Source organism: Lingula anatina, chromosome 10 (genome assembly GCF_051362555.1).
Source record: "Lingula anatina isolate TDL-2025a chromosome 10, LinAna3.0, whole genome shotgun sequence".
In the NCBI taxonomy this organism is placed as follows: Eukaryota; Metazoa; Brachiopoda; class Lingulata; order Lingulida; family Lingulidae; genus Lingula; species Lingula anatina.
The window spans coordinates 11,308,180-11,324,906 of NC_141776.1; the positions used below are offsets into that span (position 1 = coordinate 11,308,180).

The window sequence follows — 16,727 nt, forward strand, 5'->3', positions numbered from 1 at the left end:
TTAGGATATCGGGTCACTGTCTTAGTTGGTATACAAATCTCCTCGCAGAAACGTATGTACTCCGTCACAGTCAAGGTGTAATCCTCTATGTTGTTGTCACATTTCAACACAGACCAATCCGTACACTCAAAACAGCCCTGCAATTTATCTATAGCTGATTGTGAGTAGATGCTAACGTTATGAGATTCGGGTTTCCCTCTTTTCAATTCTTGTTTATATGCTGGAATCAAGAGAATTGTGCAGTGGTCTGAATTCCCCAGAGGCGATCTCCTCATCGCTTTATACGCTCCTTTGACTGGGCAGTAGCAGTTATCGAGAGTATTTTTGCCTCTGGTCGGAAAAGTGACATACGATCGGTAATTTGGCAGAACGGTTTTCAAATTGGTCTTGTTGAAGTCGCCGAGAACAATGGATAAGCAATTAGGGTGCGAGCTTTCGTAGGAGTTAATGACCGATGACAAAGTGGCCATTGCTTTCTTCGCGTCCGCCCTGGGGTGAGTGTATACTCCGGTCAGCATAACACAAGAGAATTCCCTTGGCAAATAAAATGGTCTGCATTTGACGGTTAGGTACTCTATGTCCGGGGAACATCGGTTAAAAACTACACTGGCATCGGTGCACCATCGATCATTTACAAGAAAACATACTCCTGGACGGCAACAAAGGCATTTCTTAGTATGGTCGTCAATGGGTAATTATTCGGTGGTTTCTGCCCTATTATTGCGTCCTAGTTCAGACATAGTCTGCACGCTGAAACGGCGGACACGCTGTTATAGTTTTCCCGGTGAGCTATATAGGCCTATGTATTCACTGCTTTTCTTCTTATACAAATGACGCAATGTCTTGCCGGAGGCATACATCCATTGTTCATTTGAAATCTACGCTATATAACCCCAGGCATTTTACGAATATTTCAATGGTAATTCACTGCAGTCATATGCCGGTACTTGGCAGGCGCATTCATTTTCTGTTCGACTGCAGCAATCATTTTTAAAAGGCTAGAGCATCAGCTTAATAAATTATTGGTCAGGAAACAGTTTTAACGACGTGGAAGTATTAGTACCTTCATACATGCAGTGTCGTGGGCATCAAAGTGTGTAGTTGAACATCTTTGCATCAGTTTGAAATATTTCCCGCAGCTCTTTAAGATCTGGCTGCGAAACAGTTGAAACGTAGGATTTCCACACCTCAGCTGTAGTGTTAACCTTTCTTCCATCTCGGTCTGGAAAGGAGTATGATGTAGCTAACCCCAACATTGTGAGCATAAAATTGACATCATCCTCTATATTTTCGTACCGCGCAATGACGTCATAGTCTACGTCACACGGGATACAGATTTCTTGATAACTCATCCAGTGGTGGTCTTTTATCCCGGTAGCATTCTTTGTGTTATTAACGACGTATTTTGCAAACGCTCTAAATAAAAGACCGGCACCAGTTTTTAAGGTCTTTTTTGGTGGATTCAGCTCGAACTTTTTAGCGATAAAGGCGGCAAGTTCCCCGTAGAAATCTCTTCCTTCTGAATCAAATTTGTCTCTGAAGGCTGACACCAGTCTCTCCAGAGGATGTCTTACAACGATAACCTTAAGATAATTCCTCAACCTTAATTCGATGCCAAAGGGAGAGAAATCTTTAAGTCGTAGTACGTATCTTTTATGATAAAAATTGTGGACGGCAACAAAGGGGATTCCCCTATACGCCGAAACATTGACAGCCCCAACAAGTCCATATAACAGTCTTTTAAAGTTGGTAATGCCAACTTTAGGAATTCCGCAGTAAATAAGTCCATGTATTTCATCAACGAAAAAGTTTGTTTCGTTAGAATAAGCGTGATTGGGATTCCGCTGATAGTTTGGGCCGTGCTTTAAGGCACACGTATCTGTTATTTGACGTTTTCTGTCCGCCATCTTTCTTCTCCAGGTAAGAGGGACTTGAGCCCAAGAAAAATGCTGTAAACGAAGTAACAGATAAATTCATACGTCCACTAAGCCGGAGTGAACTACATATACCTTATCAAGTGGTTATGAATCGTTCAAAGTGCTGTCGTACAGAAGAGAGAATTAGCTACAAAGAGCGGCTTTGTGACGTTCTTTAAGTAACGTCTTCAGTATACCTTGTTTTAGGGAAGGAAAACATTGGCCCTAATATTAATATTGTGATATTGTGTCATCATTCGATTGTGTTTATGAAACAACCATTGTACCGTTGTCTACATTTCTCCTGCGGCAAAAATAATTGCTCCCTCTGCAATAAAATTGCAACAATTTACTTGCTCCGGGTTATTTGGGGAATTAAACAAAAGCAGTTACTTGGTTTTTTGATTTGCATTACGGCCCATATAGCCGAAAAAGATCAGTGGGTCATTATATTAAGAGAGGCTTATAGACTGAAAGTACATCACTTCAGAGACAACTCGCTTGGAATAAATGGTGTTGTATTTCTTACCCGATCCCTGGTGAGGTCGTGCAACTCCCCATTTCTGTTCTCTGCTGAAAATATGAAATTCAGTGTCTTGTAACTGATGATCTTTTTAAAAAGTCTTATCATGGGAATATCACGGAATGTCTCTATTTTTTTTCTGTCAATATAACGCGATTTATTATGCTCATTTACGTGCTCATGGGCGTGCACACAAATGCCACGTACCTCGAAACGAGTGAGTTCAAGTCAGATCAACGAGTCAGATCGGTAATCAACAGGGCGGATTTAGGGCGTCTTCCGGGTCTTCAGGAAGACGGTCAGATTTTCAAGTTTACATGGACGTGTATTTAATTTTTTTATGTCGGAAGACGGTCAAAAATGGAGGATGGATCAACAAAGATAAATTGGAAGACTGTCAGAAAATAACTCTGGATCCGCCCCTAAATTGGCTCGTGGAACTTAAAATAGTGATAGATTACAAATAATTCACCACAGTTTAGTGAAATTCCGATCCATTTTACTACTGCACGTTGTGGCAAATGGCATTCGGATGCACGGATGCAGAAAATATGTAAAAATGGTGAATTCTAATTTCCCTCTCACAGAAACGGTGTAATGGAGAAGAATAAGACAAAGTTTTATTGGACTTCATCAGATATCTCTGAGTCAATAAAATACTTTTTCTCGTCCAGTATGTCCCTCTGTATTTAAAATGACCCCACTGATAAAGATATGATTTCAGTTATAAAACAGAATGTGGAAGACTCGAAGGTCAATTTGTTCGGCGGTTTCCGCTACAATATGCAACAGGAAAATAATAGAAGCATTTCGTAAGTACCCTGCCTTTTTATGATGTGAAAGATAATGCAAGTCTACCACATTAATTCGACTCCATTTCCGAGGAGGAAGCCCTTTACCAACCTGTCTGCAACAGCAACAAAACAAAAGCTAAAAAATCCACCAACACAGCACATTTTAGAAACAAGTAAAATAAACAGAAAATTTTCAACTTCATCCTTTTTACTTACCTGAGTAGTTAAATGGACGTTGGCTACATGGTGTCAGTAGCCATGTCATTAATACACCAGCTAACAGTAAGTGTATCGTCACTATCACTAGCAGTAAATACCGACAAGCTCGCGTCATGTTTGGGCTCTTCTGCACGTCCAATTATCCAAATGGCTTTATTTTATTGCGAGCCCATACAGTTAGGTAGGCAAAGGTTGACGGTATTGAAAATTTATTATGTCAGTGCTATTATGTTAAACATCGGTGTCAACCTGTTTACAGCCTGTTTGTGTCGAGATTTTGCGTAGAATCTCACGTGCCCTGGGAGTCCTTCGTGCGAAATTTTGAGTTAGTACACAGCCCGTATATAAGCACGTACGTGCGGAGATTATTGGATATGTCAAAAAAAAAAAAAAAAAAAAAAAAAAACTCTACGAATAATCTGTCGTTTACAGTATTAGCCTTAGTTCTACTCTTAAAATGCAGCAAAGGTTGGCTGTCCAGTCCTTGGCTGCAGGCGCGAAAGTCGCATATTTTGCTTTCGTTGGTAATGGTTGTGCAAATGCACCGACTTCCCCCCAAATGTGTCACTACCAGGTTGACACAAAATGTGAGGATTTATCCGTATTTAGTCACAATTTTTTAAATAAGAGATGCAGATTGCGGAAATAATGGGGGATAATATGTACAGCAATGACCAGAAGTGATGTTCAAAATACTGCTATGCCCACCCTCCCCCCGCACACATCTCTGTTTGTACATGTATCTTTGTCACAGAATTGAAAAAAATTCAGAATATTTACGGTCATGGACAAAAATTATTTAAAAGTGACTAAATTTTAATTGAGTGTGGGTCTCCTCATCCTAAAAAAAAAAGCCATTCCTTGCTGAAAATGTCTTTTTCTTCGGCAGATGGCTTTGTTATAAATTGGAGTGTTCTTTACCTATATTTTAAAGCAGCCAACAAGCAGATGATATCGTGTGAGAATTTTGTCACTTCCTCTATTTTTATGCCACACATTCTGAGACGTGATAGTAATGCTCTAAAGGGACTATCAGTACTATAAGACGGTGAATCTATACAGAGTATTACTAACAAAGCATTGCTTTGTGGAAAATGACCAATTTATTTTGTTTAAATATATTAAGTAAATCCTACAAATCCCCATCAATAGCTTAAAATTTGATAAGCAAAAATACAAATAAACAAATAATAATAAAATAATAATTTTGTACTTGGCATTTCACGTTCATAGCAGGTATTATTAAATTTTTTCATCTGCAATGTTTGCAGTTTGTTTTTTTCTTCTGATTTTGTTTATGTCATATTTCTTTCCTTTGCTCGTCATAAAACTTATTTTCAACTCATGTTATTTATATCAACGTCTTATTAGAATGTTACTTTTAAAGCAGTAAACCTCCTGACATAAAAACACGCTTATTCTTGTGCTCTGTACAACTGATAAACATTTAAAACATATTTAAAGTTATCTCCTTTCAGGATAAATGAAGTCACCTAGAGTGAGATTTCTGATGTCTTTTGAATTCATCAGCACTCCTCATCACAGCCCCACACCGAGTGCAAAACCTCCTCTTATAGGCTAATGTCACTGGGTGAAATACTGAGACATGCTTCAAGTAAGGCCAGTACTGATTGGCTGGATACAGTGCCTTGTTGCCATCACAACCCACACAAACAATGTGCCCAGAACTGTCACCGGTGTACTGAACAGAATCAGCTGGGGAGTCCTCTTTCGGAAGTGGGATATTCTGGAAAAAAGTGAGCTCCTCTAATGGTTCTATATCGCGTGTTGATACGAAGTACAGTCTCCCATCTTGCACAACTGCTTCGAGATTGGGGTTGATTTCATTGTAGCGTAAATATCTGCACCAGTTGCTTTCATCTTCAGATGAGGTACTGATGAAATGGCGATCATGGGGATCCATTTTTGTTTTTCTGTCTTCTATTATCCAGACATGCCTCAGATCAGTTTTGGGCAGAATCAAGTGATCTGCAACAGGAACTCCCTCCAGGGGCCCAAACTGGGTGAACATCTTTACAGAATCCCTGGTAATAACACTGAGGCCATGCTCAGGGGCTGTCACCCCCAACATCAGGCCCCCGGGCAGACTGGCAAAGGCTTTCCTCAGTGACTGGACTGCTGTGGTGTTATTCTGGACGATATACTGAGGACTGTGCAACCCGTGGGTCCCTTCTGCAACAAAGGTGGTCAACCTTGGACTGTCCACCTTGCCCATCATTTGTGCAGTCTTTGCACAATAGCGCCACACCACTTTGGAATCTTCGCTGATTACTTTAACAGGGGACACTGGTGACGTTGACGGCAATGGCTGGCTCCGGCTGGCAGGAAGATTTGGCTGTGACATCATTGCGCTAGCTGAGGCAGATGGCAATTGTGTTTTGTGGGGCACACTGGGATCACCCTGCTTACCCCTACTGTCTCCCTGCATGGCTGTAGACATCTTTTCAATAACCACTGAGCAACCACGACCGATGTTCTTAGAGAGCGACACATTCTTGACCATTAATTGTGGCCGACTGTCACCAACGCCACCACACTGGGACATTGGCTGTGGCTTCTGTGCAGCAGGAGTGGACTCAGTCCAGTCAGATGTAGTGTCTGGACTGCCATCTTGACCGCTTGTGTCAACTCCTTCATCGTCAGAATCTTGGACAGCTTCAGTGGAGTTGTTTGTCTTTAACTGACCTAATGGTCATAAAGAGAAACTTAAATTAATGTGCATCCCAATACTGCTAAAATTTCACTGGATAATAAAAGTTGATATTGGGGGGGGGGGGGGGGGGGAGACAACATACCCTTCCTCCATGGATTCTTCGTATTTGCAATTTTATCATTAGTGTACACTGGATTTCATCTATGACAGTTATTATCATTACCTATAGCAGACATTATATATTTATATTTATATATATATATATATATATGAAGAGAGAGAAAGAGAGAGAGATACATACTTTTAGCTGGGCTTCTTGTCTCACTATTGCTATCTGGTGACTTTACAATGCCATCAAAATCTGGGACAATAAACTTGAAGACTTGTGCAGGTTTAGTGGCCTTGGCATTCGTGGCCTTGGCATTCCTGGCACTGACATGCTTGACATTGTCTTTACTATTCTTGGCTTTGCCACTGTCACTTTTGTAACTGACAGTGCAATTAAATTTCTTTTCATAATAAGCAACAGCATCTACTGGAACAGGAACTCTGCCTTGGGATTGCCAGGTCTTGTCTTTTTTGGCCTGTGGAATATTCTTAGGAGTGATATCGGGTGAGGCAGCCCTTGGCTTAGGAGCTGTTTCAGAGACACCTGCTGTTCCATCTTGGACTGCCTTGGCATGTCTAGTCTGTATGATTGGTTCAAATTTGAAGGCTTTTCCAGTTTCTGGATTTATAGCTTTATCCCTCTCTATTTTCTCTAATGAAATTTTTGTTGGTGTATTTTTTCGTTTTCTTCCTGGTAAGCCCATCTTCTGGCTAAAAATAATGTTAGTTATAAACTCAAGAAAAATATAATGATAAAATAGCATTCAAATAAAAATTCTAAAGAAATGAATTTACAACAACAATAATATTGATAAAAGTAAAAGTGATTAAAAAAATAATGTTTTCTTTTATATACAACAGCATGTACAGTACCAGTACGGGTAAAGAGAAACCCCAAAGATATATTGTAATCGTTACTAAATTAAACTGTAGTAGTCCAAAAATCAGCACCAATCACGCTAACATGTACTTTTTGTTATTTATATACCAACGTTTAAAATCGTGAACAAGAATGCTAGAGACAGAAAAATGACTCAAGCCTCCTGTGTCTAGTGTCTTTTGCTACAAATATAACAGAAACCCATTAACTCGGCTTACATCTAAGTTTAAGTAATGCTGCTGTCTCAGATTTTTTAGACTTGAGATATACAATTGCCAGTGTTTAATCACTGATACTTTTTGAATTCAACTTTCGGTGTTTTTTTTTCACTGTGACTGACCGCTTGCATTGACACATTTGTACTTACGTGTTATCTGTATATGATGCCGATTCTTTGTTTGATTAGTGTATTGCTTCACAAGCAATATTCCGATGATACAGAACTGCGCAAATTTAATCTCTCAGCTCAAAGGGTTAGTGTATATTAACCAAAAATAGAGCAAAAATAGAGCAAAAATAGACCAACAGCCCAGCCAAAATAACCGAAAAAAGAACATCCACTTGTCATCGATACATCAGCTCAACGGTATGAAATAAGATATCCAATAAGTAAACAAAAACTTTTATTTAACACAGATTTTGCGTTTCAGTGACTGATAAAAAATTCTGCATGCAATCATTGAAATGCAAATCTTATCATTTTCTGACTTAAAAGAAGTTAGGTAGTCTATGAGAAAACTTCCTCAAATCGAGGCCAGTGCTCGGAGAAGTTATGACTTCCGTATGTATCATATAAACAGGATGTAAACAGGGCGCCACGATTTCCTTATCTCTGTGTGCTATTTATGTTGCCGGTATAGATCCATGTTTTGAAATGAGATGATTTCACGCTGAAAAGTCAAATAAAGGTAGGTTCACAAAGAAAAGCCCTCTTGTTTTGATATTATTCGGGACGTTGCATTGTTCGCGCAGCACAACAAGTAAAAACAATAATAGACTATTAATTATAGTACTGTTAAATACTGCATGTTACATGTAGTAGGGGTCCGATGTAGTAGCGAGACAGTTCCACAGTGCGCCTGGAATGGTCTTAATCTACCATTTCAGATAAAAATGAATGATCCTAACCAGGATGAGTAAAGGTACTTGTATAATTGGACTAGATCTTACTCTAAAAGTGATCAAGGGGAGGGAATGTGTGAGTGCATAACAACATAAGTGAAAGTCGGTCCAATAATAATGGTCTTATATACTCTTTGATTAAGACCATGTGAGATCATTTGTGATCCTAAATTTCAGTTTAAGACCATTTCAGGCGCAGTATAGTGGTAACTATCAATGATAATAGTATTATGGGCGTTGTACACACTTTGTTAACTTAATCTTTTGTCACATTGGAAAAGTGTAACACATACCTGTACATGTACTATTACTGTACCAGGGGCTATGTGTGCATGCACATATGCATGTTGATTAAACTGCTGTTCATTTTTTATCCATTGTCTGTTTCAGCCGGCATTTAAAACTGGAAATTTAGCACAGTCAGTAAGGATCCAATCTAAAATAATGGCCATGGAAAGAAGGCTTCATATTCTGGAAGGGATTGATAAATCCGGCAAGGCCCCTCCTGAGGAAGTTTCACAGTGGGAGGAATTGTACTGGTCCCCACCACTGTGCCTCTCTGATATGTTTTTATATAAAACTCATGATGACACCATTGAGGATCCCATGACGGTTATTCCAAAGAGCATTGGACTGTGTACTCAACTGAAACGCCTAACAGCTGCTTGGCATGTAGTGACAGTGAATTCAATTGATTTTCGAATGGGGTTAGACAGCCTGCCAACCTCTTTCTTCAGTCTTCAAAACTTGGAAGAGTTGGACTTGAGTTGGAACAGTTTCTCGACAATTGCTGATGAAATCGATCAGCTCACAAAGTTGCGAGTTTTGAACCTGAACAAGAACAGATTTAGTTCCTTTCCTGTTTCAATATGCCACCTGCCATTATTGGAGAAACTGATCTTGAGCAACAATGTATTAGAAGGTCTTCACTTGGATATTGGTAAATTGACAAAGTTAAAGATATTCAATGTTGCCAATAACAAGATAGACAAGTTCCCCCCACTGCTGTGTTCTCTGGAAGCCATTGAGGAGCTGAACCTTAATGATAACTTACTCTTAAAACTTCCCCCAGAATTTTCATCAATGGCAAACATAAGGATGTTGAAGTTGTCAGGGAACAACTTTCTTGACTTCCCCTCCCCTGTGTGCAATCTTACAGCACTACAAGAACTTGACCTTGCATGGAACAGAATAACTACCATTCCACTTACCATAAGCCAATTAAAAAACCTGGTTTCCTTCAAGCTTCACAATAACCGCTTAAGTATATTACCAAAAGCTTTGAGGAACCTCAAGAAACTGCATTATCTGGGTGTATGTGGGAACCCCATTACTTTCCCACCACAATCAGTTTGTGTGGCAGGGACCTCTGCAATCTTGAGTTACCTGAGAGGGTCCAAAGATCTAGTCCTCACCACAGCCACTAAACTACAACTGAACCTGCTTGGCTGTACATGTGCAGGGAAGTCCAGTCTGGCTCAGTCTCTGACCCAGCAGACGTCATGTTTGACCGCTGAAGCTGACCGCACAAAAGTGATTGACCAGTTGATCTGGACCTTGCCAGAGGAGGTGGTTTTCAACATCAATGACTTTGGTGGACACAATGTGTACACTGTTGTCCATCCTTTCTTCATATCACCTACAGCTGTGTCCCTTGTGGTCTTCGATCTATCAACGTGTGACCTGACCATGCCTGAGAATTATGGTAAACATATTGGCTCTTGGATCGAGAGGCTTGGCTCACATGCCCCACACACGCTTACCTTGTTGGTGGGCACACATGCTGATCAGTGCAATGATGAAACGAAAACATCTTTGTGTTCTGAAATAGCCACAATGGCCAAGGAACAACTGGCATCTCACAACACTTGGCTTCAGCATCAGATTGACCGCATTGATGATTTGGTGGCCAAAGCAGTGGAGGCACCCAACAAGTCTGCCTTGATGACCAAAAGGCAGAAACTGCTGCAGATGCAGGCAGAGCAGATAAGCATCCATGATGTGGTATTCCCAGTAAGTTCAAAGACTTTGGATGGATTTCAGGAACTTGAGACAACACTGATTTCGATTGCCAAAGAAAATGGTGCATCACTCCCTTCAATATGGTGGAAAGTTGCTAGATCTATTGAGAAAGTAGATAGAGACTTTCTTACTATGGATCAAGTGCTAGAGTTGTACAAATCACAAGTTGCCAGATCTTTCATTTTTAAGTTATTACCTAGTAGGTAATTACATTTGCATTTTATTTTCACATTCAGCTTCCCCTTGTAACATTGCATATGCGTTTATAGTAGATATGTTTGAATTGAAAAAAGAAATCATAACATGGTTTATTTATTGTCATATTTATACATAAAATATAAAATGAAAGCTGATATGATCTGTCGATAAAATAAAATACAGTAGAATAATTAAAATCCATTTACCTCATTAAAATACCTACTGTTTATGGGTAAAAGGCAGCTATACATTATCTTTCCTTGTGAAACTGACCTCTGTTATATATAAATTTCAGGGCTAAAAAGGAATCTGCATTCAAGGATACCATTGACATTCTACGTCATCTTAGTGGGTCAGGTGACATAGTGTGGTACGAGAAAAACACTTCACTGTCCGACATCATCTTTCACAAGGTGGAAGTTATTGCCAACTTGCTCAAGGTTGTCCTTGACCATGATATGAAGAGCTCTCTGACTTTTGAGTCTGCTTCCAAGGTTGTGCCCCTCAGTGCCCCAAAGTTCCAAGAAATGAAGGAAGACCTTTTGAAGAGAGGAATTATTTCGAGAAATCTCATGGAGATTTTGTGGAAGCCATTTGCATTAGGGAAAACAGAGATGGACGCCATGATAGGACTTTTGCAGACGTTGGATCTGTGCTATGAGGTCAGGGTGAAAGATGGAATAGCACAGGGGGGAAAGGCAGTTGATGTCACAGCAAAGGGTGAAGGAGCAGAGGGAGGCAGAGAAGATCCTGGATCTGCTGGTGATGCGACAAGAAAAGTAAGAATTGGACACAGCAGCAGTCAAGATGAGAACCAACGTCCAGAGGAATCAACATCAAAAGACAGCAAGTTTGGTGAGATGAATTTGGATGACGTGGCTTATCACTTTCCATGGCTGCTTACTGAGAACTGCCCGGCAGACCTGCAAGAATATTGGTCCCCGAGGGTTGCAGAGTTTGAGAACCAGCTGACTTTGGAGTTGTATTTTCCAAGGAAGTGTCCTGATGGCTTATACGAGAGGTTCACCGTGAGGCTACATAGGTATGAGAGCTACTGTGTTTTCATTCCTAAATTTTTCTCTCGCACGCATGGTTCAGCTTTGTTTTACAAAATGTTCTTATTTTAGAAAATTACATAGTGAATTTGAATTATGAGAAAAGGAAAATGAAAATTATAAAAAAATATTCCTGTATTTTAAGACACTGGCATAAATACCTTTAAAATTTTAACTGTGACTACGATATGCTGAGTTTGACTGAACCTCTTTTTGACTGTGATGGGAGGTATGAGACTCGAGCGTATAACGTGAATCTGCTTGGAGGTTTATTACCATTTACAATTTCATTCATTTTTCAGGTACCTGGGTCTCTTCAGGTCTGAACGTGTAGATTGGAAAGATGGGGTGTTTGCCAAACTCCCGTCTGTCACCATGCTGCTGAATAAGGAATTACGTCAGAAGGACAGAGTGATTACTGTAGCCTGTAGAGGTCGCCACTTGCCAGACTTGTGGATTGAAGTGCGACGTGCCCATGATGACTTGATGGGTAAAGATTGGCATTATCCCAATATTTTTTTTTCAAATTCCTGCACGTTGTTGCAAACAGCTATTTATGGGTGAGCAGTAAAAGTAGTGATATTAATATGCTGTACAGAGTGTGTTACTATCAGAATACAGTCAGGTGTGTTGTGCTCTGTTCCATATAGGTGAATACACATGAATGTAGGACAAGGCTCAAGACTGCCTATTTTTTTTTTTTTTTTTTTTTTTTTTCTTTTGCTTGAAATGCAGTTGAATTAAGATAAATCATTCTCTGTGAAGTTTGATGTGAAATAGAGAAGATTCACGTCTGGGCTTCATCTTGGAAATTACCTCCTCTATTTCTTGTTAAGCTTTGCAACTCACAGTTTATTTATTACAACATTAAATACTTGTAATTATTATATCTGTCTAATCATGTGTCACTCTCCACAGGTATCATTGAAGAAGATTGGCCAGGTTTGCCATTTGATAAGTACCTCAAGTGTCCTCACTGTGTCAAATCTGCTGTGGAAGAGCCAAAGCTGTTCCCTGGGGAGATCTTGAACAGTCCACCCCCTGTGGAGAGAAACCTGGTACCCTGTCATAACAAGGGAGGGGATGGCCTGATACCTGCCAACCTGGTATATCCCACAGCTGAGGGTAAGTGTATTGTGTTAGGTGAGATTTTTCATATAAAACTGGTATATCCCACAGCTGAGGGAAAGTGTATTGTGTTAGGTGAGATTTTTCATATAAAACTGGTATATCCCACAGCTGAGGGTAAGTGTATTGTGTTAGGTGAGATTTTTCATATAAAACTGGTATATCCCACAGCTGAGGGTGAGTGTAATGTCTTTGGTGAGATTTTTCATATAAAACTGGTATATCCCACAGCTGAGGGTAAGTGTATTGTGTTAGGTGAGAATTTTCATGTAAAACCGGTATATCCCACAGCTGAGGGTAAGTGTATTGTGTTAGGTGAGAATTTTCGTATAAACCCGGTATATCCCACAGCTGAGGGTAAGTGTATTGTGTTAGGTGAGAATTTTCATATAAACCTGGTATATCCCACAGCTGAGGGTGAGTGTAATGTGTTAGGTGAGATTTTTCATATAAAACTGGTATATCCCACAACTGAGGGTGAGTGTAATGTGTTAGGTGAGATTTTTCATATAAAACTGGCATATCCCACAGCTGAGGGTGAGTGTAATGTGTTAGGTGAGATTTTTCATATAAAACTGGCATATCCCACAGCTGAGGGTAAGTGTAATGTGTTAGGTGAGATTTTTCTTGTCACATGTAGCACAATCTAAGCTGTTGTATCCAACAGCTGAGGGTTAGTTCATTATAAAGTCAAACTTCTTGTCACAACTAGCACAGTATAAGCTGATGTATTCAACAGCTGAGGGTGAGTGCATTAGTAACAAGTTAGGCAACCAGTTATGCAAAATAGTTCATCTAAGAGCACACACAGAACAGATGATTGCAGTCGAACTGATATGCAGACTAAAAATGGCTGATCTCGATAAAAAGTGAGTCGCTTAATCCCATGATGGTCACACCATGAGCCATTAAAGAGATGAAATCTCGGTTCCGAGGTGTAATTGTTATGACCCTGCAGGGACGGCACAAGTGGAGGCAGGGAGACCATGAGGACATAAGTCAGCATTGCTTTTAAGTAGGGCGGTCAAAATTGATCTGCTGATCTGTAAGTGCACAGATGAACTTGTCCGGAATGCGCTCTAAATATTGACATTAAGTATAGTAGTACACTTTCAAATTGAAATCCATGAATTTTCTCCCCATTTCTGTGGATAGCATGTGCTATTGAATGTCCAAATAAGCTGTTAATTAATATTTCAGAGAATTTTATTTGAAGACTTGTTTTGTTCATCATTTCATTCCCAATTTTCTCAGATCACAACCCCATGAGCAAGATGAACATAGAAGCCCTGAAGAAGAACAGACCGGATCTTGTGAAGGGCATAACAGCTCCATGTCTGAAAAATGCTCTCAGGAGGTTCAAAGCCAGGGACATCTATACTGAAGATGAAGTCAGTGCCATTGAAGGTGTTGCTGTCATCTATGACAGAGTTGGGGCCTTTCTGGATGTCCTGAAGAGAAAAGAGCAGAGAGCATTTTATCACTTTTGTCAGGTTTTGATAGAAAACAGGGCCAGTCACTTAGCTGATTTAATCAAGTAAGTATGGGTATGAAACTTGCTCAGACATAGACTAATTAAAAACAGATTACCAGTACCAGTCTAAGAGTGCATTCCCAGAGATTTAGATCGATCCAACTAGATCGACCAAACTCACTGGGGGTTCACGCTTAATAGCTGTCAGCCGAGCGTGCACTATAGTTAATTACCCCCTTACAGCTTTTAGTAGGTGGGACAGACATTTAAGCCAGCTAAGCTGACAGTAATCTAGTAAGAATCCCCACAGGGATAGATTGATCTAAAATCTGTGGGAATGGGGTCTTAATGCTGAATGCTTTATATTATCTGTATGTCACACTTTGTACAATTCTATTCCCATGATATGGTGACTGATATATTAAGATAAATAAATAAGTACTATACTGATTGAAAGTTGGACCAAGCCCTGTGATCAAATAGATAAATAATACTCTCAGTACAGACATTTGCACCTAAAATTTTTTATTTTTGAGTTCTTTATGTCTATTTTTTTCTGGAGTCATGAGTGAAATTCACCAATATTTATCTCCTTTACCATAAGGATTCAAAATTAGATACTCATAATACCAATTTATAGAAAGTAATTTTGTCAGCATTATTGGTTATGCCCTACATTGGTTTAAGGTGAAAGTATTGGTTTTTCCAGTATATCTTATTTTGCATAATTAGTTCTAATACTCCTTGTACACATGTGACTTTGAGCATAATTTGTTTTAGATCTTGAAGAGCTCCTCGCCACAACCAAACACCACTGCCTAGGTTGTACTTGCATGACGATGTAAAGGTTAACTGCACTTGGAGGACAGCTAGCAGATTCAGTACTCATTAATGCTTACACTCTGGCAGATCCAGGATTCTAATTGCTGGGGTTGGGGTAAATCTTGTCTTGCCTTACTCTGTACACATAAATCGACAAGATGCTAAGGATAATTTTATTGCAATATGGTTGACATAAATAATATATTCATTTTGTCTCTTTTGGCTTATTAATTTTTTTTCTAGGGGGGAGGGGAGTACCTCACGTTCTATTCCACTTGCACTCTGTCATTTTAGTACATCGCTTTTAACTCTTATCACATAACTTATTCTTTGATTTTAATTTTAAAAAATTGCATCAGGTATGCATAGCTACTGTATGTGGTATTTTGAGACAACAGTCATTTTGTGCTGGAACTGCTGTTATTGTTTTGTGTGATAAAAATGTGTAAAGAAGATTGCATTTACATTAAACGGTGTTATTGTCATTTATTCACTATGTAATAACCCATGTGACCGTAATGGCAGTTCTCTGGGAACCGAAATCTGCTTCCCATTACTTTGCACAGGGACATTTTGATTCATATGCTGACCCCGATGCTTCCAGCTTACTCTAACTTGTACTAATCTTATGGGGACCATGGATGTCAATTTCTAGGACTACCATTTATGTTACACCTGTCTCACTTAAAACACTTTGACCTGAGAATTGGCCTTAAGTTTAAAGACAAAATGCTGGTGTTCTTTACTTTAAAGGGATAATAACTCTTCGCATGTGATCTATATTTCACAATAAAACATTGTGAACAACTCATAGAAAAATAATATATTCTGTTTTACCACAAAAACGGCAGTTATAGCTATTATTCTGATATGTGAGCTTATCTTTAGACCACGTGACCTCCATAGATGGCATTGAGTGAAAAAAACAAACTTTTAAGAAAAACAAAAAAAACAGGGACTAACTTTGAATGTAAAAATGGATTCATAAACCATTGGTAAGTATGGGAAAATTGTTGTTTACTCCAGGAAAATTCATTTTTTGGCCAAAATTAAGAGTTATTATCTCTTTAAGATTAGTTGATAGTAGGTCATAGAAGTAGAATTAAATGTGTATTGATTATATCAAGTGCCTTGGGACAGGGAAGTTGGCTTAACACACATGCTGTTTTATACAATTTATATATGAAATTTTGAATTAATTTTGATGGATAAATAGTGGAAAATATCTTGTCAAGAACAAGATCCCATTGAGAATACTTGTAGGCATTAGTACATCCAAATATTATAGTTTAAGATTAGATTTAAGAATATGAATTATCATATTATGATGGAGCTTTATACAAGTTATATTTTTTCCAGCTAAATATCCTTTAATAAACATGTATACTTACTGATATTGGTGTTCTTGCCACTTTATTGTTCAGACAGAAAAAATTGTTCAATATGAAATCTAATGTATGCCTATGAAAGTGATCTGCTGTGTGGAGTCCATGAACACTCAATGATTCTTTTAGTCTTATTTGACCTATCTGCAGCTTTTGACTCAGTACATGATGAACTACTTTTATCTTTTCTCAAAGTAGTTGGTATCGGGGACTCTGCACTTAGTCTTTTACGCTCTTATCCTACAGGTTGCTCACAACAGGTTTTAATTAATTGGATATTGTCAAATGTGTCAGTGTTAGCTTTTGGTGTACCTCAAGGTAGTGTTCTTGGACTTCTAGCTTTTTGTATATATACATTACCCATTGTGGTCATATCGAGACATCACAGTATTGGCTATTGCATCTAT

At 39.0% G+C, this 16,727-nt stretch overlaps 3 protein-coding genes across 4 annotated transcripts; 1 reads left to right on the forward strand and 2 right to left on the reverse strand.

Moving 5' to 3' along the window:
- Positions 1 to 669: 669 nt before the first annotated feature.
- On the reverse strand, positions 670 to 3,834 carry LOC147759581 (carbohydrate sulfotransferase 8-like). The gene is made up of 3 exons (XM_086997736.1): positions 3,450 to 3,834; positions 2,446 to 2,489; positions 670 to 1,949 (listed from the first exon to the last, which is right to left on the reverse strand). Exons 1-3 carry the CDS (start codon positions 3,565 to 3,567, stop codon positions 1,089 to 1,091), a joined length of 1,023 nt encoding a protein of 340 aa, XP_086853862.1. The 5' UTR covers positions 3,568 to 3,834; the 3' UTR covers positions 670 to 1,088.
- Positions 3,835 to 4,536: 702 nt separating this feature from the next.
- Positions 4,537 to 7,671, reverse strand: LOC106155486 (uncharacterized). The gene is made up of 3 exons (XM_013530363.2): positions 7,482 to 7,671; positions 6,428 to 6,945; positions 4,537 to 6,158 (listed from the first exon to the last, which is right to left on the reverse strand). The coding sequence occupies exons 2-3, from the start codon at positions 6,936 to 6,938 to the stop codon at positions 4,942 to 4,944; spliced, it is 1,728 nt and encodes a 575-aa protein (XP_013385817.2). The 5' UTR covers positions 6,939 to 6,945; positions 7,482 to 7,671; the 3' UTR covers positions 4,537 to 4,941.
- Positions 7,672 to 7,858: 187 nt separating this feature from the next.
- Positions 7,859 to 16,329, forward strand: LOC106155485 (malignant fibrous histiocytoma-amplified sequence 1 homolog). 2 transcript variants are annotated; one of them, XM_013530362.2, is made up of 7 exons: positions 7,859 to 8,022; positions 8,627 to 10,461; positions 10,752 to 11,498; positions 11,814 to 12,001; positions 12,430 to 12,636; positions 13,894 to 14,176; positions 14,894 to 16,329. In XM_013530362.2, exons 2-7 carry the CDS (start codon positions 8,681 to 8,683, stop codon positions 14,898 to 14,900), a joined length of 3,213 nt encoding a protein of 1,070 aa, XP_013385816.2. In that variant the 5' UTR covers positions 7,859 to 8,022; positions 8,627 to 8,680; the 3' UTR covers positions 14,901 to 16,329. The 2 variants fall into 2 exon arrangements, with proteins under 2 accessions (XP_013385816.2, XP_086853336.1); XM_086997210.1 differs by lacking the exon at positions 7,859 to 8,022 and adding an exon at positions 8,116 to 8,256.
- The last annotated feature ends 398 nt before the right edge of the window (positions 16,330 to 16,727 follow it).